General features: G+C 36.1%; 2 protein-coding genes across 11 annotated transcripts in view; one reads left to right on the forward strand and one right to left on the reverse strand.

Annotated features, from left to right (window-relative positions):
- Positions 1 to 27510, reverse strand: LOC109414983 (uncharacterized). The gene is made up of 6 exons (XM_062851949.1): positions 27002 to 27510; positions 16795 to 16942; positions 3995 to 4088; positions 3529 to 3649; positions 3246 to 3470; positions 1 to 979 (listed from the first exon to the last, which is right to left on the reverse strand). The coding sequence occupies exons 1-6, from the start codon at positions 27290 to 27292 to the stop codon at positions 212 to 214; spliced, it is 1647 nt and encodes a 548-aa protein (XP_062707933.1). The 5' UTR covers positions 27293 to 27510; the 3' UTR covers positions 1 to 211.
- The window catches only part of LOC109414982 (coiled-coil domain-containing protein AGAP005037), a 220891-nt gene that overhangs the window by 34648 nt on the left and 158460 nt on the right, over positions 1 to 27783 (forward strand). The gene's annotated exons all lie outside the window — the stretch shown is intronic.

The raw sequence follows: 27783 nt of genomic DNA on the forward strand, positions 1-27783 counted from the left end.
TTCTTGTTTCTTGTTTTATTGTGTAACAGAAATGTCATTTACAACTAAAGCTTGTTATTCGTAATATATACACAACATGACAAAATTTGTGATTTGCCGCATATTAAGGGGAATCTTTTATCACGTAGGGTGTTTTATACATAAAAATGCATTGTTAGTACATATTGTTTAATGAGTATTCCTGTTTATCGTGATTATTACCTACATTAAATTAAAACTGTCCACACACCAAAGATGCCTTTGCTTTCAATGCGTGATCCAATTGCGCTCGTAGATTCTTCCATGCAAATACTATGGCTCCAGCAAACGGTTCTTCGTCGCATTTTGAACACATGTTCATCACGGCTTTCACTTCACCCTCTGCAGGTTCTCGATCATGCTCTCGAATTTCACTCTCAATGTCAGTTTCCTTTCCTAATTTATTTTTGAAGTCGGGTAAACCGAACTCGGCCAGTCCATCAAAGATGTATTCACTGCCTTTTCCTTCTTCGTCCACAATGGTACCATCCTTTAGTAATACTAATCCACGCTTTCGTAGCTTTTTCTCGTCACTGGTAGTGATTTCTCGTTTAAAAATATTCTTTGTACGACTTTCATCTATAATTTGCACATTTGCCGGGCTGTTAAGATCGATGTAGGAAGTGGAAGTTTGTTTACCTAAATCGTCGGGGAATACCACTGTGCTGTGGGTTGGTTGCGCACTGGCAATGTTAGTTTTCAGTTTGCCAAGAATGTTTCCGATTGCTAGTTGTTGTTGCAAATTTCGTCCTCCGATGTGGAATTGACCACTCTTGAATTGAGTTGTAATAGTTGCTGCATCTGATGGAACAAACCCGCCAATTAGTTGCGAAGGTAATCCTTTCACCGGGATGCCCAAATTTCCTGGAGTTTGTTGGTTTTGAGCATTTGCTAAATTTATCTTCACACTTGTCGGAATTTGGCCATTGGCCAGCAGTGGGTTCGCCGGCGGAGTTACGGGCTTAGTAGAGAGAGAGAGAGAGAGAGAGAAAAAAAGATTACTGGTTATTTTTTTTATCTAACATATCCCCTCAGTGTGCTGCCTATAATTAAGTTTGTAATAGGATTTGGGTAATAGATACCAAATTATTTTGTCTCATTGGGTAATTCTCGCTGAAACCAGGCCACCATTCACATAAAGTATGGGATTTCAAAGTTGTCTTGGCTTTTTCGTTAGAATATGATAAAAGAGGATAAAAACCACTTTGGTTGGGTTGAATTAATGAACCTCTCGCTTGCCAAGGTGACAAAAATGACGATTTTTTTTATCAATTCGTACTGCGCAATAATAATATCTCTAAAATTTATGGTGTAACAATTACAAATCTTCACATATCTATGATAGGAAAGTATATACTTTTCATTTTAAGCTGAGAAAATGGCAGCCTTGGATTTGGCCGCCATTTTGATTTTTATCATTGAATCGAGATTTTTGCGCTGTGTTTGCAATCACCGATTCCAAATCAAAACTGAACATTAGAAAGCTGGAAGTCTAAGTTTTTCAAAACATTAAAACATTTAGGTGAGCATTAGGCCGTCCCTTATTTTGCAAAATTTAGAAATGTTATAAGTTCGTTAGTGGAAAATGATCGTTTTAGCTAAAAAATGATCGTGTCAAAATTTGAAGTCCGTATCTCAAGGCTAAGTGGTCCCTCAAGGGGCCTAAAGTTGTCAAAAATTGTATGGGACCAAAAAAACATGAAATTTTTTTCGACAAAAAAATACGCTATTCTACTAAAACCGGTGATTTTAGGACCCTTAAGGGCCAAAAATGTACTTAGATTTGCGATATCTCTACTCGTTTCCAAGATATTGACAAAAATCAACTGAAAAATCAGCATTTTTGACCATTTTTTTAAATTCCGAAGCAAACTCACCTTATTTTGTTCAATAACTCTAAAACGAGCAGAGATATCGCAAATCTAAGCACATTTTTGGCCCTTAAGGGTCCTAAAATCACCGGTTTTAGTAGAATAGCGTATTTTTTTTGTCGAAAAAAATTTCATGTTTTTTTGGTCCCATACAATTTTTGACAACTTTAGGCCCCTTGAGGGACCACTTAGCCTTGAGATACGGACTTCAAATTTTGACACGATCATTTTTTAGCTAAAACGATCATTTTCCACTAACGAACTTATAGGGTGGGGCGGGGCAAGATGGGTCGCATAAGGATGGATCACCATAACTTTGTAAATACAAATCGTATTGGTTTGTATTCGTCCGCTACTCTTTAATACACTAGTTAGCTATGCTAAAAGTCGATAAAAAGTTCATTAAATACAAAATATGATGTTAAACAAGCAGTTTTAAAAAGTGATCGATTTTGCACCGTGAAAAAAGTACGGGGCAAGATGGGTCACCTTTTAAGTAATTCACATTTTCTCGACGAAAAACGTCAAAATATAAGATTTGTTCCGCATCCATATATGCTCCATATCCATACTGAATAAACAAGAGCTACTAGTAAACATTTTATAGATTTATTTGGAATATAAAAAACTTTACGATTTGAGTGGTCCTAAGGGGTCTTGAAAATCGATGTTTTCACTAAAAAATTATCATAATTTTATGTTATAATTTTGAGTGTTCATTCTGCTTGATTAAAGTCATTTATGAGATAGTCTTGTAATAAAAAATAAATAACTTTTGAATGCTCCAAAAATACGTTCAAAATTGGAGGTGACCCATCTTGCCCCGCGGCCGTTTATATGGAGATTATATGGAATGTGTCGCATAAGAAAAATGGCTAAAAACCATTTTATTTTTTATTTCCAATGAGAGTGAATAATTTTTCAATCAATGCCCCAAACTTATGTATATTCATGCTGGTCATCTAACAAAATTATTAATCTAAACAAAACATGAGTAATGCGCCCAAAAATGGCACTGACCCATCTTGCCCCGTGACCCATCTTGCCCCGCCCCACCCTAACATTTCTAAATTTTGCAAAATAAGGGACGGCCTAGTGAGCATTCACCGAAACACTGAGATATCGATGAAAACGTGATGCGACCTCCCATTTTAGAGAAAATAGGCTGGCTTTAAACCATAAATCGCAAGTAAAAATTACTTCAATTATTGTCTATTCGGTTAGAATCAAGACAGACATTCGATAAAAAATTGCACTTTGGGTCACGTCGCGACTCAGTTTTGCGACGCACGGCTTGGTGGCAAAGCGAAAATACTACTGATGGTAAAATCTGTATGGTATGTTCAAAATACTCACCGGTTGAGTTGCCACCGGTGGTGCTGGAGTAATTTCCCCGCCGTGGTGATCGAAGTGGTGAACGTGATGATGTTTGTGATCGCGATGTGCTTTTCCGGCACTCAAGGCGACCTTGTAAAGTTGGACCATTGTCAACTCGAAATGCAAGTCAGTATCAGTTGGACCGGTTATCGATTGGCCACCAGAATATAATTTTCCATTCGGTTTGATTTCATAGTCTACCAGCTAGAAATTAAAGATTTAGTCATAGGACAGTGTTGTATCACAAAATTTTCTTGCTTACCCTGTTATGGAAACCTCGTCCAACTCGCTCTGATTTAACCCAGAGTTGCCACTCGCCAGTTTTTCCGTTCCATGACGCACATGCGTGGTGCCACTGTCGCATTCGGAATGGATAATTGAGTCTGAAAATAGTTAATGTTGAAAATGGCTTAAACTCTGAATTGCACAGTCATAGAAAAGTTTTTCATTTAAGATACTAAACAAACACACAAATAGGGTCTGGGACCATTTGGGCAGGAGCACCTATTTTGAGCACTTACTGCTATAACTCAGTCAATTTCAAACCGATTGATTTGAATTTTTGTACATGGCTAGATACTGTGCCAAGCTGATCGTGTCTCAAAAATGAAGTCAATCGGTTGAAAATTGACTGAGTTATAGCAGCAAGTGCCCAAAATAGGTGCTCCTGCCCAAATGGTCCCAGACCCTATACAAACATAATAAGATTACAAATTTATTTTTCTTACCTGAAAAGTGATTGTCCATGAACTGCCAAACTGATGAAGCTCATACCACGAGCGTTGGCTATCCACAGTTGAATTTCTCGTGGCTCTTCTGGAACTGTAATGAATTCAAGTTTTCAGTATAGGTTGACTAAATTACTAAATACATGACAAATATTTGGCCAAACAAGCCCAACAAATAACCAATAACGTGAATCATAGGATGAATGTCGGGCTTCAATGGCAAATATTTGACATAATGTCAAAAAGTGTAATGATACCTTAATCCTTCAAGTACACAGGGCTAAATATTTGACTGAAGAAACAACATCTGTCTGACATTAACGAGAATTCGATCGAGTTAAACAAGATGTTTGAGCATTGGTTTCTTTTTGGACAAATATTTGATCCTGTGCACTAGGATCTTTAAGATAAATGTGATAATTACTTATGTTCCTTTAATATTATTGGCATACTTTGTTCGGAGAACAAATTTGTGTCGGAAGAATTAAGTTTTGACAAATCCTAGTGTAGTTATGATTTTTTGAGGTTCGAAAATAGATGGAAAACACAAAAATGGGCTTCTTTTCCACTTTTAAGACGGTGGAATTACAACCTCGCAGCATATTTTGTTTCAAAGTAAGATGGTACAGCTCTGGAGCTTCCTTGGAGTGTGCACAATTTTTTCACTCATTTTTACTTTGATCACTTCCATCTTGACCGCAACTAGCCACATGACTACAAGATGTAAACAAAATACTTCAAAGAGTAGCTGTATAAAATTTGATTAATTTTTGTACACAGTGAAAAAAGTTACAGCCAGTTGTAAATGTTGCAATATTTTCGTGTTCGCCCTTTATCACAACGATGGGCGGGCACACTTAGGGTAATTGTTCCCATCGTTGTGGTAGTACCTAATGTTGCGGTAACGGCAATTGAGCACTTTTTCGACTGAAATTTTACCAGAAGGTATTTTTAATAGATGTATGGTGCTTAAATTATGAGATTGCACCATTTGTTTACTTAAGATTTGCCCAAAACCCTATTTTTAAAAAATATTTTCCTTAATTTGTTTGCTGCTGTGTACCTATTGTTGCGGTAAGTGTTCCTAATGTTGCGGTATCCCATATGATTTCAATGGGATACCGCAACAATAGGAACAAATACTGCAACATTAGGAACACAATGTTCTTTCAGATAAAAACGAATAAAATGCTCATAACAATATCAAAGTGGCAATACATTTCGTTAATTTCCCGTAGATTAAGGATGGATTTTACCATTTTTAATTCAATCCATGTAAAAAGTTTGCTTGGGGCGATACAATTGTGGTTTCAACATGAACCCAGTGCTTAACTCCTCCATGATCGGAACAATTACCCTACCCTATTAATGAATTTAAACGATATTCGTTGTTGCATTACGCATGATTTAGTCTTATTCTATCATACAATTTTGAATTAGTTGATTAATGAATTAACTACATCGGCTGTTTTCCTACTCTCCGCATCGACCAATGTGGCGCTAGCTTCTATGCGCGAAAAATCGCTAAAAGTAAATCGCAAAAATATTGTATGGCGTATACCATCTAAAGGCATATTATTCAAGGTGGAACACATTATTCGAAAAAATATTTGGTAGTAGTTGTGCACAATGGTGACCACTATTAAGCCTACCAAATATTTTTTCGGGAAAAGCTTTGTATTTCAAGTAATTCAAGTTTAGATGCATTTCGCCATACAAAATTAAATTGATTTACTCCTGCTGATCAACTGTGGCTGCGCGCAAAGCGGGTAGTCCATTGATTAATCCTAAAAACATCGATGTAAATAATAAGAACACCATGAAATAAAGCAATGAATAAAATTACGAATCAACTCATGCATGATTTTTTTTTTGCTATAGTTTGGCGTTTGTTTCGTGAAGTTGTGAATGCAATAATCAAAGGTGCGATGTTTACGAGGGATAATATTTACAAAGCTATTCAATCTGCTTAGTGAATCCTCCTAATAATTCCACTATTTAAGCAATATATCAAATTTAAGGGATTCGAAATTGAAAATCACTAAAGAAACCCATTGGTACTATAAAGACACCAATGAGCAGACAGAAGGTTAAATGAAAGATCGAAAGCATGTATTGTTGTGGATTGTCTGCATGTATATCGGACCACGCGTAGAGGGAAAAAAATGCACAGTGCACAGCGATGTTGAAGTTCAGAGTGAACAGCTAATAAAAAAAACATCGATCCAAGATCAAAGCGAGAAAAGCGTTGAGATGCATACACGGTCAGGTATCTAGAATGATTGGAACGGTTTAGCAAATGTGAGGTAATATGATTTCTGACCATCAGCTATAGCTTCATTGAGAGTGAATGGAATGCCAACAAATTAATGGTTTCAATCGAAAATAGTAGGAGCAAAACCAGATTATATTATGTCCTACATTTTGCCTCAAACCACATCGATGTCCATTTCAGAAAACCTTGAAAAACTATAAATGCTACGAAGAAAAGTAAGTTGTCTGTGGGGGCTGTGATTGAACGTTGCTTTTAGGAGATTGATCGTACCTAAAAGATTTCAATGACGACTGTTCAGCAAACTGGTTATTATTCCTAATTTTCTTGTATGGACATGAACACGAATAGTTTAAACTATGGCGTTAAGTATACATATCTCTTCATTTGCTGACTTAGTTTTCTGTGGAGTGGTATGACGATATCGTGAGAATCGTTATCTGAATTTCATTGCATAACGTCGTGGTCACCAAAGTGCGATCCATGGGCCGCACGTGATATCCCGTTCTCTATGTGATATCACGTTCTCTATGTTACCGTTCAATTCCTTGCATGTTTCTTATTAAAATTGTTTCTACTCTCAAAATATTCAAGAATAACGTGTAGAATGTTTCACAAATCGCTCCAGGTGTTGCAATATCAGCAGTTAAAAAATGGGCCTGAGGATCTCTGGAACGCATATTTCATCCTTGCATGTTCGTGGCTATGATCAGAGCTTGAGATTAAACTTTAATCCAATTTTGATATTGTGATGTTGCAAATTATGACGTTTCAACAGTCAAAATTTATCTTAAAACATAAAAAACTACAGCAGAGAAATGCTCCTCTGAAAACAGGCGATGAAACTTTTCGCGAGAATATTTTCTTCTCCGTATCCACTGATGCATGATCCGTGTGTCCGTTGTCTAGTGTTAAGTTTCTTTCAGTCTGTTCCCTTCTAAGCATATCTGTCCCATGTTGTTTTGCATTCTTGCCGGGCTTTTCTCAGTAACAGACCCATTTGAAGTTAATTTGATATCCCCACCTCCCACACCTCCCCCCCCCCCGCCCCCTAAAAGCGTGACTTAATTTGTGCATGACCCCTTAGTAGCAATTTTCAAATATTTTCAAAAGAATTTATGCAAAATCAGTACCGGGTGAATCTACTATGTGACTGTGTGGCAGAATGTTGCTCAACAAATGTAAATCTAAACTTTCCTCAAAAAACAAATAAAAATGCCATTTTAGGGCGAAATTGATCAGTATACAATTAAATACTGGGAAGAGTAGAAAGTTTTTTTTATCTGTATTAACGAAATTTTTAGCCCTTGGCTAGTTCATCTCGAGACCCACGCTTTACTTCCCTTCCGAAGGAAGAACTCACATTTTCATTGTGAGTTTGTCGGGAGTGGGATTCACGTGCTTTAAACATCACACCAGGTCCGCTCCCCAGTAGAAAGTTGCCCTCTCCGCTTAATTGTGTTTTAAAGCCAAATAATCCGTCATAATTCTCACAAATAGCGAGTTCTACTGTTGACAGGCAAAATTCAATTTTGAAGTTGCCCATACACGCCTGAAAGTAGGCAATTTACTTTGAAATTATCGAGTTTTACCACGATAATATTTTTCCACTATTCTATTGGAAAAAAATGAAGTTTTTTTTAACTGGTTCATGATCAGAATAGCTACATTACTTTACAATCAAGGATCCAGAAAAATGTAAACACTGTAGGTTTACAGCAACTCCTAGTTGCAACCGATTGTTTAGTACCAGCGTTGTCAGTTATGTTAGAAAAAAATAGACTAACTTTTTTCTATAAACTACGGACTTTTAAGTTTATAGAAAAAAGTTTATTTTATTTTATTTCATCAATAAAATAAAATAAAATAAGTCCATACTCATTTTCAGACATCTATGAACTAGATCAGGTAAAATGCTCGGTAAAATGTTTATGCTCATACCGACGTTAGAATTTCCTAGTATTACAGTTAGTATTACAATTTATTACTTAAGTGATCAATTTGATCCCTCCAGTTTACGGAATACTAAGCCTCGAATTGTGGGTAAGGTTCTCGCTCTAGGAAACGTTCTAGTCTGGAACTTTTCGTCAAACGGGTAGTTCTTTACTAGACCACTTTTATGTATTGTCCATTGTCCAATATTGTGTAATATTCAGTAGGTGAATTGCCTTTCTTCGCATAGTTGTCCTATGTTAGCATAGCATAGCATAGCATAGCATAGCCGACCGTACACATCCTGGGGTGGCTGTCGATAGAGACGTTTAATACGCCAGAAAAGTTGCCTGGGATTTGACAACCCTTTCATTTAACGAACTCTCGACACCTGGCCAGGTCCTTACGATCAGCGGGGACGGGGAGGAAATGTTGATTAGATATCTACTCAGAATATGTCCAAGAACTTGGCCCACTTCATAAGGACTGTCCAATTTATAAAACGGACAACTTTACAAGACTGTAAAAATAAGACGCGTGGTTCAAATTTAACCACCCTTGTTTCGTTGTTCAGTACGTCCTCTTCCATTATGTTAATCATTTTTGAATCTAATAAAAATAGTTTTATTCTATAGAAAATCGGCCAAGTGTTAAATGAGGTGAATTTTTCGATTGCTGAAAATTGAAAATATATATAAAACTAGCTGACCCCGGCAAACTTTGTCTTGCCAAGATTATGGTGGTTTGACAGCTTTTGAGCTTATTTAAGCACCGCACTCTAGATTGGTTTCATTTCGATCATGTTGATTTCTTTCCCAACTCATAAAAATCAGAACTTTTTCAATTTTCTTACTTTTTAAATTTATTTTCGTTACTTTTTGTACATATAAACACAGCCACCACGAATACGAATCGAACCATGCAGGGGTCATGCTGATCGGTTCATCCGTTCGGAAGTTTTGTTGCCTCAAAAAGACTTCAAACTCATTTTTATATATATATAGATATAGATGTTCCATAACTATAGATCCAAACAATATTTTTGGATACTCGGATATGTAGAATGAATTCGAATTATATTGTTCTCCTGTTTAATCCATAATTTAGAGTATACATGAGAAAAATATTAATTTGATATTACATTTGTTCTCTGAATCTGATAATAGTTATTTATACAACGAGTTGCAAAATGATGATTTTTACAGCACGAGTCGTACATTTATCCAACGAGGCTTGCCGAGTTGGATAAATACGTCGAGTGCTGTAAAAATCGAGTTTTGCAACGAGTTGAATACAACATTTTTTGCAACGACCAAAATTATTCACTAGAATGTGATAATTTCTGATAGTACCATCCTGTTTCGCGGTAGTTCAATGGAAACGACCACGTGCTTCAGCGTACTTGACCTGAAGTTTGGATCAAGCAAGCTGTGCGATAATCATCTATAACCGTCACAGTTTTTCAAGCTCTTACCGTGGAAACGGTGGCAACCAAGGTGGAAACTTAGATTGTTGATCAAACAATTGCATTATGGTTCATAATGCAACCGAAATGAGTTGCATTATGAACCATAATGCAACTGTTTGATTTAGTGCAAAAAAGTAGGCCGTTTCGGTGCCAAAGCGGCAAGTGTAAAATGAGAATTTATAGTGCCGAGTTGCAAAAATAATCTTATATAAGTTCCCTTGTTTCATAACAATAGATCCAAGCGAGAATTCATTCTAGTTAATTTAAGCTATACAAAACATTCAACATATCAATAATGAGTAGTCTCTCTTTTGTTCTTAATAAGCTCAAACAGCCTATTCAGGATATTTTTAATTAACTTTTTTGCAATTTCTCATCGTAATAGGCTGTTTTACCTCACGCAAATCTGACAGGAAAAGGCCTATTTTCCCACATCAAATTAACAGTGCTGTAATGGTTCATTACAGCACTGATTTGCGTTGCGTAATGAACCATTACAGCACTGTTTTCAGTTTTGGTCGACTTCGTGATGCTTTCTGGAAGCAGTTTTGAAAAATGGTGACAACTGCACAGTATAACCTGTTATGATCAGATTTTCTTAGACATTGGTTATGAGCATCTGTGTGCAAGTTGATTAAAAACTTTTGTTAAAAACTATTCTCAAGGGTAATTTATGAAATTGCAAAAAACGTTGTACGCAACTCGGTGCAGAACTCGATTTTTCTAGCACTCGTCGTAATTATCCAACTCGGCAAGCCTCGTTGGATAAATGTACGACTCGTGCTGTAAAAATCGTCATTCTGCACCTTGTGGCGTAAACTACTATTAATGGATTTTATTCCACGTTCAAACAACTAAACGGTTTAGATTTGGAAAAAATCCGTACGGCTTATTTTATTTACACACTGCTTTTATAATCAACCCTACAAGTTCTCAATTGGGTTCTGATCAGGGTAAGAAGCTGACCATTCTTTAATTTGAATAGATCTGAATAAGCTTTTAACAAAACTAAGCCATATTTGCTTGAACCGCGTGGACAAGTGTATTCATGATCTTGATAAAACGTTGTCTATTTTGTTTGACGGCGTTGCTGCAAGAAACGATAGTATATATTTTTCAGGTTCAGAAGCTCGGCACATCCCTGAATGCCCGTCCATTCAAGTCGACAGAACCCTCTCCATACCATCATGCTGCCACCCTCGAGAGATTCCTTGAGAAGTAACTTGGTTATTTTCGTAAATCTCTCCAGTACGAAAAAAAAAACCATTCGGTTGATACAAGCTGAACTTCTTTTCGACCTAAAAGGTCTCCCAAAGTTTCAAATATGTCTTGAGAAACCTATCAAATAAATATTGAAACAATAACAGTTGATTCGCCGCATGCTGAAGAACCAACCTATATCGATATATCGAGATGAGCAGAATGAACTGTAATTTGTTGAACAATTTAGAGATCTTAATAAAGAACCATTTTTTAAACGTTCGTAACTAGGAAAAACCTTCACCAAACAGATATAATTTCATCTTCTCAGAATAATTTGCACCTTTGGAACCAGGTACAGTATTAACCTGTAAAAATAGTATATTGACAAATCGTGAGAAAATCTAGAACAAAAAACATCGTGATCGAATAAAGACAGGGAGATAAAGTGATATTTACCTTCAAAGAACTGTAATCAGTTTTGTACCTTTCAATGCCGCTCTCTATGCCGCCCTATAGAGGGCAGAATTAAAAAGTACAAAACTGAATACACTCATTCAAAGAGGGTATTTTGCAGAGGGTTCGAAAAGTCGGTACAAGATAATATTTACCTGTAGAACATCAAGATGTGGTATCAACTGTAGTATCTCCTTTACTCCAATCTCAACGCATGTTATTGAAATCAAATTTCAAACACGAATCCTTATGATGGCTCAAAAGTTGTGGAGCTCATTCCATTTTTTTTTTAACTTTGATCGAGTGGACATTCTTTCAGGACTCTATAAATTGCCAACCCAGACGTCTAGTGCTACCTAGTTCTTTCTTGAACTGGTTCAAACTTTTTAGCGAGTTGATTGCGATCCTTATTCCGTTTTGTACGATTAGACAGCTTCCTCGTGTTTTCTTTCTGCCGTGTTGAATTGGATCTTACAAGAAAATTACAACGGCACGATGAAATCTGCTTATACGACGAGAAATTTCACGAACTGTTAAACACCTGTCTTGATGTGTCAAAATCTTTCTTATTTCAACTTCAGATATATATTTTGCACACGGCATATTATAAATTGAAGTTAACACGTAACAATTCGTCCAACGCCGAAATAAACCTGAGCACAGAACCTAAAACAATGCGTTGATTAGGCACAACAAATGACTTACTACATGTATTGGCTCTATAGTCATGAAACAAAGGGATTTCAGTTTTTTTTATTTATCTGTATATACACATGTGCATGAATTTAATTACATGATAGTATGTGTAAGGCACATGAGTAATCATAATGGCGTAGTGCATAAAATAATCAGTTGCACTTTGAATAAATAGCAAATAAATATTAGTTGGATCTATAGTTATGGAACAGAGTGTATGTAGATTACTGTTCACATACGGTACATATATCGTTTTTAATTCCAGAAAAGTAAGTGCCATGCTGCAGCAGCATAAGTTATAAACATTATGGCAAAATTTAAACTTAATTGGAGAATTAAATGTTGAGATATTAAAGTCTCAAGTGAGATTCGATTTTTTGAATAAAATTCAATTGTAAAGCAAAAAGGGCATGAAATTATAAAATAATCCATTTTTTTATGCATCCAGTCGAAAGTGGGAATAATGCGGTTTTAAATGCAGAAAACTGCGTCTTAATAGCATTGCTGGTTTAATTACTGTGCGCCATTACAGACACAATAATCGAAACTGTTTCGTTCTCTGAAGGTTCTTCCAAATAACCGTGCAACCAAATGCAAATTTTGCATAACAATGCTGTTGGAAATAAAAACTTTGCACCCGATTATTATTAAATAAGGTGTACAATAACATAGGACCAACTTTGTTGAAAATAAATAATAAAAAGATTCGCTAGAGCCGAAAATCTGCATCAATGAAGCAAAAAGTATGGAATTTTTCAATATGACCATCTTTAAGAAATAAATTTTTGATGAAAAATGCAATAAAAAGTAAATTTCTCTTTTGTATCATTCAGAGAGCAATATTCTACTACTCTGGACAAATTTTTAGCCGAATCCGTGATGCTATTGCAACACAGGACCTAAATGAACATTTTTTAATAATTTCTATGAAAACAAGGCAACTCGCTATATCAAGCTGGATAATGCTTGGTGCATTATTACTGACCAACTATTGAACTTTACCTTTAGTAGAATAGTATAAGATTCCAATACATTAAACACTTCATGAAAATGTGCATGTTAAGTATGTGGAAAGTTATGTCGAATTTTGAGAAATGGGTTTTTATTGATGTTTTACGAAAATCGCTTTAGTTACACAATAAAGAACATTTTGCTTAATGTTATATTTTTCCTAAATTTGAGAATAGCTATAGAAAGTTATGCAAAAAACTGATAATGATTTTATTGAAAAATAAAAAAGATATCGCACAAGCAAGTTGTCCGTTTTATAAATTGAACAGTCCTTAGATATCTGGAGTTGGAAATTGGATAGGGTTTAATGGGGTGCTTTCCTTGGCGAGAAAGCGTACAAGAAATTGTCATGTTGACACATGTTAACCAAAAAATTTTACTTACAAGTGTGTAATATGAATCAAAGCAAATCAGAAAGATCTCACCGGTTTGTCTGATGATCGTCAAAAAGATGCTGCAACGGTTGCATGTCAATCTTGATCCCCAACAATCCATCGTCAACATCATGACGAGCCAGAGTTTCCAGAATCCACTTGATCTTCCACAATAAATCTTCAATCAATCCTACAGTCAACTCGCGCACTGTAACTGTAAGCTTCTTGCGGGGATACAGCTCAACAAAATAGGATTCCCAAACTCGCTTCTAATTTTCCGATATATTCTCCTTTAGAGTATTCAGCCGAATTGAAGTTTCGTCGTACAAAATAAATCTTCGCATAGTTGTCCTATGTTGTATAGAAATTCCTATGTATATGGGACAAGTATGCGTAGAATGGCAGAGTAGGCTTTGGTTGGTTTTTAGTTGTACATAATAAATTATATGACATGTTGTATGGATTTCGGCAAACTATTATGGACCGGTCACATATCACGATCGCCTAGAAACGTATAACATTTCAATATGAAGACAATTTCATATGTTTGCCAATAAGAGTTTTGAAATGTATTCTCAAGCTGATTTGTTAAACAGAAGTACATGTGTTCATCAGTTTTTGTGCAATACTACACTGCCCATAACTGCATAATTGTAACATTCCCATTTTTTGCTGGTTTTGAGTTAATATCGGAGATCATCATCAAATCACAAGTACTTTCGATTACCTGAATAAAAATTTCAAATTTGTTCTAGGATTTATGAAAAAAAATACCAAGTCATTTTGTCTCATTGACCAATGTAACCGCATAACAGTCACACTGAAAAAATAGACTGGCTTTGAAGCGTGTTATCAATAATAATCAGGTCCATTTTTTTTCGTCTAGCATATAAGATGTGCTGTAGAAAAATTTATTACAAAACGATTGATTACGAATTTATGAGAAATTTTTAAAATTTAGGTTCATTTTCATATTATTAAAATTTGAATCTTTGGGCACCATTTTCTCCAATGCCTACTTTTGTCGAATGTTACTCTTATGCGATTATGGGCAGTACATTACACCCGATTCTTTTTTTTGCACGGGTCGTTATTTTGATATAACTCAGCAAATTTTGAACCGCTTCTCATGAAATTTTGTACACCGATAGTACTAATCGTGCCTACACTGCCGTGAATCGCAAGTCAGTCCCATATGTAAAAAGTAGGCATTGAGAAAATGGACCCTGAAGTTTTCAAATTCGATTAATATGAAAAATTTCAAAAAATTTTCGTGACTTGAAAACTTCTGCGATCATCGTGAAACTTTCACAAATTGTTTCAAACGTAAAGAAGTAACTGTAGAAAATTTCAAAGTAACAAAAACATTGATCAATTTTGTATTGGAAGGTACAAAAGTTCGTGATGGGACTGACTTGCGATTACTTTTCATTATGGGACAATCTGACTTGGTGTTGTTTTTCGATTTTACTGAACAAATTATATATTTTTATTTACGTAGCTGATAGATCATTGGAAGATAGGTCGAAAACGGGTATTAACTCAATTTTGCCCAAAATGCAGATGGGACTGACTTGCGATTCACGGCAGTACATGTGCACAAAATTTCATAAGAATCGGTTGAAAATTGACTGAGTTATAGCAAAAACCAGACCCGTGTAAGAAAAGAATCGGGTGTACCGTAAAACGGGATATCATTGATCAGCGGGATAGCATTGATCGGCTTGACCGATCTCATGAAATGTTGAAACAAGCATTTTACATTGAATCACACTCAATCCTGAATTGCCTGTTCAGCACTTTTTTGACGAAAATAGAACAGCAGAACTATTTCGGTAGCTTCGGTAATCGATTTTACTGAGGCTCAGTACACCAACTGTCAAAACCGGGTGCAAAAGGTAAACAATGCAGTATAGCTGTATTCAGCTGTTCTATTTTCGTCAAAAATTTACCGAACACGGTATTCCAAATTAAGTGTGGCAGTTTCTGCTATCGAATGGTATATTGTAATCTGCTGTTATTTAGCTATTAAATGACATGTAATTCTTGAAAATTGAATTTCATAAACATAGTTATTAATTGATTTTTCCATAACTGTGTTTCGTAACGCAATGAGATACATTGTCAAACAATCATGCATGGCATGAATACTAGATACAATATGAGGTTCAAATTCACTGTACTGCCCATAATCGCATAAGAGTAACATTCGACAAAAGTAGGCATTGGAGAAAATGGTGCCCAAAGATTCAAATTTTAATAATATGAAAATGAACCTAAATTTTAAAAATTTCTCATAAATTCGTAATCAATCGTTTTGCAATAAATTTTTCTACAGCACATCTTATATGCTAGACGAAAAAAAAATGGACCTGATTATTATTGATAACACGCTTCAAAGCCAGTCTATTTTTTCAGTGTGACTGTTATGCGGTTACATTGGTCAATGAGACAAAATGACTTGGTATTTTTTTCATAAATCCTAGAACAAATTTGAAATTTTTATTCAGGTAATCGAAAGTACTTGTGATTTGATGATGATCTCCGATATTAACTCAAGACCAGCAATGGGAATGTTACAATTATGCAGTTATGGGCAGTGTATTACTTCAATATGATATCCTAGAGTTGGATTTTATAAACGAAACATTTATGAAAATGCTCTTTTTCAATAAAAAATACGGTTTATTAAAAGTAGGCTATCACTTCCTTAAGCCATTGCCTACCTTCCAACCGTTGGCCATATGCCATTCGCGTATTATACAGATATATCAATATCATTTTTAAAATAGCTCCCGTCTCCAGAGGAGGGAGAGTCTCACACAATCATAGAAACATGTCTTGCCTTTATGAACCTTAAGATAAATTTAAAACGTAAATGTAAAATTTATATTTACATGCCAAAATTAGCTTTATTTGCTTGATCAGTTATGGATGGAGTTATGCATAAATTTCTGATCCATTTGTATGGAAGCCTTTCTTTCCATATCATCCCCTATTTTAAAAACAGGCGAATTAGTCACCAATTGTTTTAGTTCCTTTTGTGTTTACCAATGTTGCGTTGAATCTTCCTAGCGAGCATTCATTTTTGTATCTTCGCGATTCATTATTTGCAATCATTCGTTTTTTTTTCGCAATGCGGAATACGGGGACGCAACCAATCGCTCTCAAATGTTGTCCAGTTGTTTTGAACGCTAAAAGGAGTCAAAAAGCTTTGCTCCAAAAAATAGACCTTGTTGACCCAGTCTAATACTTATGTTTCAACAGTACAGTATACACAGTATTTTTTTTAGATTTCAAACTCAACGTCGGATTGGGTATCAATATTTTTTTCAACTTCAATGTCTTACTAGATTGAATTTCAACAATATTTCAAAATTTACCTACTCACCTGCATATGTAATGATGGTATGGTCGCCGGTGTGATTTGTAAAACGCATCCATGCGCAAAGGGTGAACTGCTGCAACGCCGGTAAGTCGTGTTCATAGGTTACCCGGCCCTCATGGTTGAAGGCAAATTTATCAACGCTGCACTTACTCTGTACGGGAGGAAGAGAAAAGCGAAGACTTACAATGCGGCACAGTTTGCAATGTTCATTATTTCGAGACCATTATACAATTTGCACAAACAACAATCAGGCGGCAATAACATGGTTCCTCTTTGGATCATTTTCTCATTTATTTCGGTGGTGCTATGTCATAATTGGCAAATCGTTTAGGCACGCTTTTTATTTAGGTTTATAGACCGGGGGAATTGAGGGGTAGTGACGGAATGAGCGTATTAAATTCTTTTATACTTGAATCTCTACTGAATGACGGTTGATGATGCATGCATGCACTGAACGGCGGCTTGCGGTGAAAATTACTATTCTAAGGGTCAATTTAAATGCACAACGCCACTAAATTTGTGCAGACTGAGTTTCGTTTTAATTCAACAGAATTATGTTTTCAATTTTACCATGGACTCGATTTTCAATTAAAAAAAGTGTCTGTTGGCAACCGGATTCGAACCAAGAACCTTGACATCACCAGGCTCGCACGCTACCACTCAGCTATCGAACCAGTTGATGTGAGAAGAAACAAAACGCACACAAGAAGCGTTGGTGGGTCGATGATCATGTTTTGCCATGGTAAATTTAAAAACATTTGTATGCTTGTTATTACTGCAAGGCTCCTTTCAGTGTGGGCCGTGGGTTTCAAATAGGCACGAATGACGGTTGCTTATTTCGATGATCAACATGAGCTTCTGCAATATACCAAAAGACAGACATTGTTTCATTGTCCCAAAAACAGAAACATTGAACTTTTTTTGTCGGTTAAATATCAACTGCAATAACAAAATCTGAGAGGATTAGTGGTAGCATTTTGTATATGGGACATGATGTCAAGTTTTTTTTTTATTTGGAGCTGCTAGATATAACTGTTTTAGTTAGGCTCCAATTCAGTTGAAAATGTAACTGCAGACTTTTTCAAACTCTGTCAAGTAGTTTATGGTATAAGAATATTATTTATAAAAAACTAGCTGGCCTCAGTAAACTTTGTCTTGCCTACTGAAATGTTTACGCCTGAAACCAAGCCAAAATGTATGAAAAATTCGATTCCCAAAAAATCGCAATTTCTCTATGATTTTTTCCTTATAAACCATCTCTGGGTGACAAATAATAAAAGAAAACAAAGAGGACCCAAGTTGGACCCTCTGTTTGCAAGTTAAGCGTGCCACGTATGCCATTGAATTTTTATGTGATTTTATATGATATGATTAGGGTGGTACTAATTTCGAAAAATCTCTCGGATATATGATTTACCAAGTGGAAAGCGATCTACTAGTTGAAATAAGTGAGCTGTACAAAAATGAGCGATTTCGGTTGATATTTAGGGGTGGCGCAAAGGGTTCAAGTGAAATTTCTGCTAGAACAAACTTTCAAATTGAAATTTCAAACTTAATTTTTCTAGACTAACTCGGTGATTCTAGAACCCAAGTGGGCCAAATTTGTGCTCAAAATTGCGATATATTTACTGGTTTCTGAGATATTTGATAAAAAATGTCGTTTTTCAGTATTTTTGAGTTGGATACAAAAATATGACATTTTTTTCAAATATCTCGGAAACCTGTGGAGATATCGCAATTTTGAGCATAACTAGAATCACCGATTTAGTCTAGAAAAAATAAGTTTGAAAATTAAATTTGAAATGTTTTTTGAAAGATAGTTCTAGCAAAAATTTCACTTGAACCCTTTGTGCCACCCCTAAATATCAACCGAAATCGCTCATTTTTGTACAGCTCACTTATTTCGACTAGTAGATCGCTTTCCACTTGTGAAATCGTATATCAGAGAGATTTTTTGAAATTAGCCCCACCCTAATGCTATATCCCTTTCGTGACGAACCAACACAATTTTGCTGTTGATCAATTACCAGTTTTGCATATTTTTTTCATCTGCTTAGTCTTTGTTTTATGTGAAGTAAACTGTTTGTGCGCAAATTAGTTATTTATGTAACGAGTTGCAAAAAGTTGATTTTTTCAGGACGAGTCGTACATTTATCCAACGAGGCTTGCCGAGTTGGATAAATACGAAGAGTGCTGAAAAAACAAGTTCCATACAAAATTTTATGCAATGATTTTTTCCATTATACAACTCATTTGAGTTGCATAATAGTATTTTTCATTATGCAAATCATTTAAGTTGCATAATGAACCGGTACGGAAAAGTAGGCCATTATGATATTGAAATGAGTAGTATAATATTGAAATTATGATACTTTTATTTTTATTGCATTTGAGAATTACCACAGCAAGTTAAAAGTGAACAAAAATCGTTTAACATGAAAAAGTTTTATCTGTTTTATTTCCCATTTATCTAGGTAGTCAAAGATACAAAACGAAAGATAAAGAATAGTTCTTCCAAACAAGGGGCAACTAAGAGTTCTGGAAATTCAAAGTTGAACAAGTTGCATGGAGATTTCAGGCAGTATCGCTAAGTTGACCACCAATTGAAACTTAATGTTTCCCTTTTTGATTATCCTACCCATATTGCTGTTGGTCAACCGAAAATTTTGATCATTATAAAAAGGTGAATATGTATGTAGCAAAGGCCGACCTTAAATTTTCAAGAGCACAAATCTGAAGAACCAAATAATGCTTTCCACTGAAAAGTTGATCGGTTGCTAACCTGTTGGTCATAACAAATCGATAAACTTTTGAGTGGAAATCATCATTCGTTTATTTACATTTGTGCTCTTCAAAATTTGTATCAGTCGGTAACTCAAGTGAGTTGCATTATGAACATTATGCAACTTTTTTTCATTGTGCAACTTATTTCAGTTGCATAATGAAGCAGTTCGGAAAAATTGGTAATTATCATACGAAAATATACAAATGAATTTCTGTCTGTCTGTCTGTCTGTCCGCTATGGATTCGGAAATTACTGAACCGATCGGTGTGAAATTTTGTATGTGGGGATTTTTGGGGCCGGGAAGGTTCTTAGCTTGGTGCTTAACCTCTCCTGTCTCTGGAACAGGGGGCTCCCATACAAATGACTTTGCCGGGGACGTCCCTATGGAACTGCATGTCAAAAACACAGTAGGCAGGCAGTACGACGTTTGCCGGGGCAGCTAGTCTATATCTATCAATCTTCTTCTTCTTCTTCTTCTTATATAAAAAAATTAGTTTGAAGTTCCATTTAGGCAACAAAACTCACAAACGGATGAACCAATCGACATGACTCTTGCACGGTTTGATTTGTATTCATGGTGGCTGTGTTTATATGCAGAAAAAGTTACGAATGTCATTCAAAAAAGTATAAAAATTGTGAAAATACTGATTTTTAATGAGCCGGGAAGAAAATCAGCGTGATTGAAATGTAATCAACCTAGAGTGCGTTGCTGCGATTACTTTAACAGTTGTCAAATCACAACAGATTGGCAAGACAAAGTTTGCCGGGACAGCTAGTATAAATTAGAAATTATGATACTGGATTGCACAAAACAAGTTTTATAGTGCGGCAGACACCCATAAAATCATCTTAATCTTAGTCATGTGATTACGTTTACTTTAGGAGGGTGCATATTACCCCACCTTCCCTAATAGAAATCTAAGATGATAAGCAAGGTCTGTTGCAAGTTACGCTTCATTCAAGGAAAATTTACTCATAAATTAAGATTTTTCTGATGAAATGTGTCATCTTATAAAACTGGTTCCTAATCACGCGTTCAGCATGGTCCATGCATTGTAATGGTTGAAATTAATGGTGATCAGTATAACCAATCGGTTACGTAAAACAGTTTAAGTAAAAGCTGTCACCCGATGGCGATTCCAGACGCTATTATGCAATTTTTCTTTGGCAAGGCCACGTACAAGAAGCGGCAAGAGCAGACATCAGTCTCTAGCTGTATAGGAGAACAGCAACAGCAAACATAGTGCACTACGGTGCGTAATTGCAAGCGCTTGTTTTACTCTCTTAGCATCCTTGACTTCAATGTACGAACGCGAATTGCATACCTACCAAGAACAAGATTACATTTTTGGAGTTATTGTGTCATTACTTGTAATTATTTGAGTGGGTATAAAGCGCCCTAAAGGGGCAAAACACCCCTTGGCTCAGGCTTCATTGCTGTAGGTGCTCTTTTGCAATTTTCGTACAGTTAAACAATAGTGAAATCTTATTATACGTTGCAAGAAAATCAAGAGCGATAATGGTGAAACATCATTAAAAGACCTCCGCTCGTACGTTTAATCGTTCTGGTGTTTTCTGATGAGTTTTATCATTGAATCGAAATTCACCGAACCACTCATCAGCGGCCAAAGCGCACAAGGTCGGAGCTGCCCTGCTACTGCAGCTGAAAGGCCAAATGTAGTGAATACGCCTGGTGATGGTTCGACTTAAGTCATTCTTCAACCAAACCATCGAATAAACGACAGTTTGCTATATATGCTTATTACATTTCGCACCACACGGCAAAGTATCTAGGCAAGGTAAGAGATTCCCGCCAATATTCATGTAGTGAGAAAAGGAAAAAAGCAAAAAATAGTTATGAAGTTTGCGCTGATTTGTATGGGCGCATCACTATTTAGCTAACTTTCTTAAGAAATTAAGCACTCCCATCTTAGAAGCAATTATTTAATTGCATGATGCATTGCATTTGCATCTCACTGGATAAAAAGTGACTTCCATGCAATAAAACAGGAAATATCGCCATTTGAAAATCGGTGACATTTTTTTTTAAATGGTTCTAAACATGTTTTTTCAGCATTTAAAAACATCCAAACCAATAAACTTTACAAACTTTGCTGAAATAATGATATCCCAAGTAACAAAATTATTTTTTTGCAATTTTCATCGTAATAGGCTGTTTTACCTCACCCAAATCTGACAGGAAAAGGCCTACTTTTTCACACCAAATTAACAGTGCGGTAATGGTTCATTACAGCACTGATTTGCGTTACGTAATGAACCATTACAGCACGCTTTTCAGTTTAGATCAACTTCTTGATACTTTCTGGACACAGTTTTGAAAAATTGTGACAACTGCACAGCATAACCTGTTATGATCAGATTTTCTTGAACATCGCTATGAACATCAGTGTGCAGTTTGATGAAAAAGTTTTGTTTAAAACTATCCTCAAGGGTAATTTATGAAATTGCTAAAAACGTTGTACGCAACTCGGCGCAGAACTCGATTTTTACAGCACGAGTCGTACATTTATCCAACGAGGCTTGCCGAGTTTGCTTGTTGCGTAAACTACTATTATAATGCTTTTGAAGTATTCTTCAACACCTATTTTTTAAAACCATGCATAAACCAAATTACTCTTCCAAACGACATCAACTCAACCATAAACCCGCCATAAGACCAAAGGGGCCCATCCTAAGATGCTCTTGGAGAGTTGTTTTTAAATTTCTCTTAAAACTTGTTGTACTTCCCAAGTTGTCCTCATGGCGAATTGCTCTCTCCTTGTAGAATTCTTCAAGTGCAAGATAAAACTATAATAAATTTGTCAGTCATAAATCGAGTATGCCAAGTTGTAAACAAACGATAAATTATCGCACCGCGGTGGATTTTGGGGATTATGTGAACCGCCCGTTCAATTTTATCATCCCCGGTACCGTTTCTAACTAGGTAGACCTTCTCCGAGAACCGGCCTCATGGCGGCGCAGCGCCTCATTCCTCCGGTCAGCATTTCCAACAGGTAAGTAGTTTGTTGATTTTGCAGGTCGATAATTTGACCCCCGATTGCACGGGAATCAACGTCCTGGATGACCGAACAACCTCATTTCGGATGCTTCAAACGGAGGAATTTGGTACTGCACCGAGTCGAGGTTGGTTTTCCGGATAGGTGTTCTTGATTGATAATCGCTGCCAATGGAACGATGAAAAAAAAACGGATGTTTGAGTTTTTTTTAATATTTTTCATGCATCAAACTGTTCTTATGCGAGAACAGTTGCACTTGCTCAAGATTGGTTGATTGGAGATAATTATGAGAGCCTTATAAAACTGAAAATAACAAAATAACAAAATAACAGTTCTTGTAGTGTTTATGGTTTTATGGCTTGAATCTCAAGTATTCTTGGAGGTGTTCTTAAAACCACAAATTGATGAAGAATAGTTATGCTCAGCTGAAACTTCGATAAGATCAACTAGAATTTGTAATGATCCGATAAAACTGTCATAAAAACAAATAAAACCAAATAGAATCAAAATTGTTACTTGGGATGTTAGAGTAAAAACACCAACTTTGAACTATAGATGACGAAGATATCACCAAACCACTTTTCCATGCTTTACGAAAATGACCCCAAACTTTTGGCCGATACTTCATATTGAGGGGTGACCCCAAACTTTTGGTCGATGACATCAAGGATTAATTTACTTAATAACTTTTTTTTCTAGATTTTTTAGCTAAGTTCTGTAAAAAGCAGTTGAAAGCTAATAGAAAATGGGTAATATTACCGCTCTCATCTTAAAATTTGGTCGACCCAATTTCCAGCGACACTGCCGTAAGTTTATATTCATTTTTTAGAAAAATTGGCAACTTTGGGTTAAGTTTACATACAAATTTTTTTGAAAAAGTTTCTTTTAAATCATGTTCAAAGTTTCTTTGACTTATTATCTTTTGAATGAAACCTAGGGTTTCGAAATCGGACGCAAATTGGCGGAGATATGGGCCTAAAAAAATGACATGTTTTTGAGGGGGTGACCCCAAACTTTTGAAATGGAGTGTATAACGGTTCTGGGTCATTTGGCCGAATGCCATTTGGCTGAAAGCCGTTTGGCCGAAAGCCATTTGGCCGAACGCCGTTTGGCCGAACGCCGTTTGGCCGAACGCCGTTTGGCCGAACGCCGTTTGGCCGAATGCCGTTTGGCCGAAAAAGGAATGATTAACTTAAGTGACCATGCCACTGTTTCCTATATCAGTATAACTCGAAAGAACAGCCTACTATTCAAAGAAGGAAAAATCTCTGACAAAAATAGTCACAGTTTCAACGCCAACTAATCCTTTCATGGTATAAGTAGAAAGAATAGCATATGATTAAAAGAAGGAAATATATCTGATGATCATTTTGGCGGCTAGAATTATTTCGATCATAATTCGGCCAAACGGCATTAGGCCAAACGGCATTAGGCCAAACGACGCTTTCGGTCAAATGGCATTCGGCTAAACGACATTCGGTCAAATGGTCGGACACCATATATAACTATTTCCAAGAGTTTTTTTTTCTTTGGCACAAATTTCCCAAATGGAGGAGAACGTGCCTCTTGAGCCGACCTACTGATGCCTGAACATTTCAAAAGAGCGTAACTGCTTTTGCAACTAAAGCCTTCTCACAGAGCTGCGGATCGTATTTCATTCACTAATCACACCCATTAAACGAAAGATGTGGATTTTTTCTTTGCTAGTGGGTTGCTCGGGAGGAATAAGATACGATTCACAGATTTGTGAAAAGTAACGGTTTGCAAAAGCAGCTACGTGCTTTTGAAATTTTGGTACCGATATTATGCGTCTCATGAAAAATTAGATTATGGCGATTATCTGCCTCTGGCTTCTGATATAAGCGCGACAGTCACTAATCATAACAGCGTCACCAGATTTAAAAGTATTTAATTCTATTATATGGGGTTTGACAGCAAGCACACTCATTTTTTTTTATTCCTTGTTGGGTATATAAGTCACTGCGACCAGTTTTTAGATCTATTGTTCTCATTCCAGTGAGCCACTCTTACCGTTTATCACAAATACACTCATAAACATCTGTCACTTCGCGAAACCCACGTGCTTTTGTTTTTGGCGGGAACATATTTTGTTTTGTTTTGCCTTGCGACTGTCACTGCGGCGGTATGCCTTGCGAGCGTACGACCGCCGCCAAACTCTAATAAAAGATAAGCGCGACAATATGTAAAGTAGAAGGATGTCGGGCGCTAATAAAATTACAAATTATATTTTTTAGACCTGAAACAAACAAAATCTACATTCATATTTTTTCCGATTTACTAGGATGCAAGTAGGGGATCTTACGTATTTTTGGCAGTTTTGTTCTCTTCGTCATGGGGGTTTTCTGAAACCTGTTGGAAGAGACGAACCAGCCAAGGGCTGAAAGTCTCTCTAATAAAGACAAATCAATCAATCAATGAAACCTGTTGAATTCAGAGTTGGCCCTAAATTCCTCCCAACCAAGCTGAGTTATATGTCCAAATTTGGTTCACAAAAACCCCCTATGACGAAGAGAACAAACCTGCCGATAATACCCTTGGTCACCCTATCTCTTAAAATGCGTTTGCAATAATTTTTCATTTTCTATTTTCACAGTTTACATTAAGGACAAGGTATTTGGAGTACATTGCTCAAAATTTCTAGAGCACCGTTTTTTAGAACCGTTGAACGGATTTGGATTAAAATGCATCACGCTGTTGACAACCACTGAATAATTAGCGTGATGCATTTTCATCCAAATCCATTCAACGGTTCTAAAAAACGGTGCTCTAGAAATTTTGAGCTATGTACTCCAAATACCTTGTCCTTAAACCCATACTACATAGAATTGTTAACAAACCATTATTTTCTGGGATACCGTCAGTGGAGGTGTCATTGGGCCAAAATTGTATAGTCCAATCCCTCTGTAGGTCAATGTTGAACTCGGTAGACGCGTTCATTTTTATATAATTTAGAATTGTATAAAGTATAAATGCTTCAACTTTAATTTTAGCAATGTTATAGCTTAGGGGTGGTGGGGGTAAAGTGGACAGGTGGGGTAAAATGGACAAGGCACAGTTTCATGGCTTTTATTGTTTTTCAAAATGTTTCAACGATTGAAGCTTATGCCTAAGCATGAATCATTATACTTTTGCTGATCTTGAACATTAAAATCAAATAAACCTCTTCAAGATGACAAAAACTTTAAAAATCACGTGAAAAATCGGAAATGATGTAAAATCTGCTTATAATTGCTAAGGTTTTCACGTAAGCTATTTTCATATTATAACAAGTTTTATACCCTAAGCCAATAAAGTCCACGTAGAAGAATATATTTGACCGAAAAAAAATAAGTTTTGTAAAAAAAAAGTTTTGGAAATAATTTTAACAAAATCAGACCGTGAGGGTAAAATGGACAATCGGTTTAAATTTCACTAAAATTTTATATTTGTTTTTGCAAACTTCAGAATCATCAACCGTCATAGCTATCGTGAGATAGTTGAAGCAAAAAGTTATAAAAAAATATTTTATATCCACAAAATATAATTTTCATCCAAAACAGTGCTTGTTTTTTACACTATTTTTACAATAATTATTTAAGTGTGTTTCAAAGTTTGTATTAAAAGTTTGAATACAACAAAATAATGGTATCGTATGAAATTTGATAGTTTGTATTTAAAACCATAGAAACAATATGCTGTAATATAACTTTTAACGACTTGTTCAACTTACCCCATCGATTGTCCATTTTACCCCCACCAATTTTTTTCACGCTATTTTGATGCTCGATTTGGTGAGGAAAATAATCAAAGAAAACAATATTTTTTAAAGGCATCCCCTTACAAGATTTTTAGAGTATATCATTACCTTCCATGTTAATCGGAAAAGCAGATGGATTTTGCCGCATTTCCTCGGGAACCGACCAAAATGCTTAGGTTGTCCACTTTACCCCCACCACCCCTAATAGAAATTGGCCTAATTTCACCCCTTCTAAGTGATTTTCAAAACAACTGCTCAATACACCTAGTAAACAGCACTTCATTACATGTCCGGTGTTCAGCTGTTTCCTACTGGGCATTTCAAAACAACGTTATTATACAGTACGCCTATACCATAAAATTTACATCACTTTTTCTCAATTAATAATCAACGAATTGTAACTTTTTTCTACACCAGTTGGCCAACGCAAGTTATATTTTCCATATACTATCCACTTTTTGATATTTTCTTGTATAAATGTTATTGTTTATGCTAAACATCTTTCTTGATTTTTGGGCCAAAGATACCCCCAGGTCCAATGTCACCCCTACTGATGGTAGCACGTATGTTCATGACATGTTTTTAAGTATCCTTTGCGATTCACTTATTTAGTTAGTAAGCACCGCGTGGTTCGTTACCATACACACTTACATCTGTATCGTGAATGTCGGTGTAGTATTGCGAATTCAACAAATCGCCGGTATCCAAAAACTTATCTTCACCGAGAGCGGGAAAATCATCATCACTCGATGACACACCTAAGGATGCTGATTTCGCATTCGATGAGAATAGATTCCCATGAAACACTGATGATCTTTTGTTAGCAGCATGCTCCTTCAGATCAGATTGCGCCAATTCTAGCGCTGCATGTGACCGCCATACGAGTGCACTTTGTAGCACAACAACAAGCGCGATTACTGTTTTCCGATGGTACGACGACATTATGTAAATCGCGGCTGTTATTATTTCATCAAAAAGAGAACTGGTTTCACTCACTGAGCACACGCGGTGCACTTTTGACTACACTTTTGTTGTATTTCGATAGCCTATCCGCGGGCGCATAATACTCGCGATCCGTTGTCCGCGCTGAGCGGTTTTAAGTATGTCTGTAAGGAGCGAAACGTCGTGTGAGACTGATTCACCAAACGGAGTCGAGTTTATTTCAACAGCGTTAAAGAAATGGTAAAAGGTATTTTATGCCCAGGTCTCAAAGAGTAGTGGAACATTAAAGCCGACCACACATCGCATCGGTTCGGTAACGATGAGATGAAATAAAACAGTGGTCCTCAATTTTCATCCGATATTCTAAAGACTGTTATTGATCCCTAACAGTGAGTGCAATCATAAGGTTGAAACTAAAATGTCTCAGGATGCTTTCGATACATCCACTATGTAATATGTATTTATTTATTTAATTTCGGCAACCGATGTAG

Source organism: Aedes albopictus, chromosome 2, assembly GCF_035046485.1.
Source record: "Aedes albopictus strain Foshan chromosome 2, AalbF5, whole genome shotgun sequence".
NCBI classification, from domain to species: Eukaryota; Metazoa; Arthropoda; class Insecta; order Diptera; family Culicidae; genus Aedes; species Aedes albopictus.

Coding starts and splice junctions, on each gene's coding strand:
- LOC109414983 (XM_062851949.1), bottom strand. CDS start 27,292: ATGTCGTCGTACCATCGGAAAACAGTAATCGCGCTTGTTGTTGTGCTA. Junction 4,089..16,794: donor TACCATCATTACATATGCAG/GTGAGTAGGTAA, acceptor AATTCATTACAG/TTCCAGAAGAGCCACGAGAA. Junction 3,650..3,994: donor CATGGACAATCACTTTTCAG/GTAAGAAAAATA, acceptor AACTATTTTCAG/ACTCAATTATCCATTCCGAA.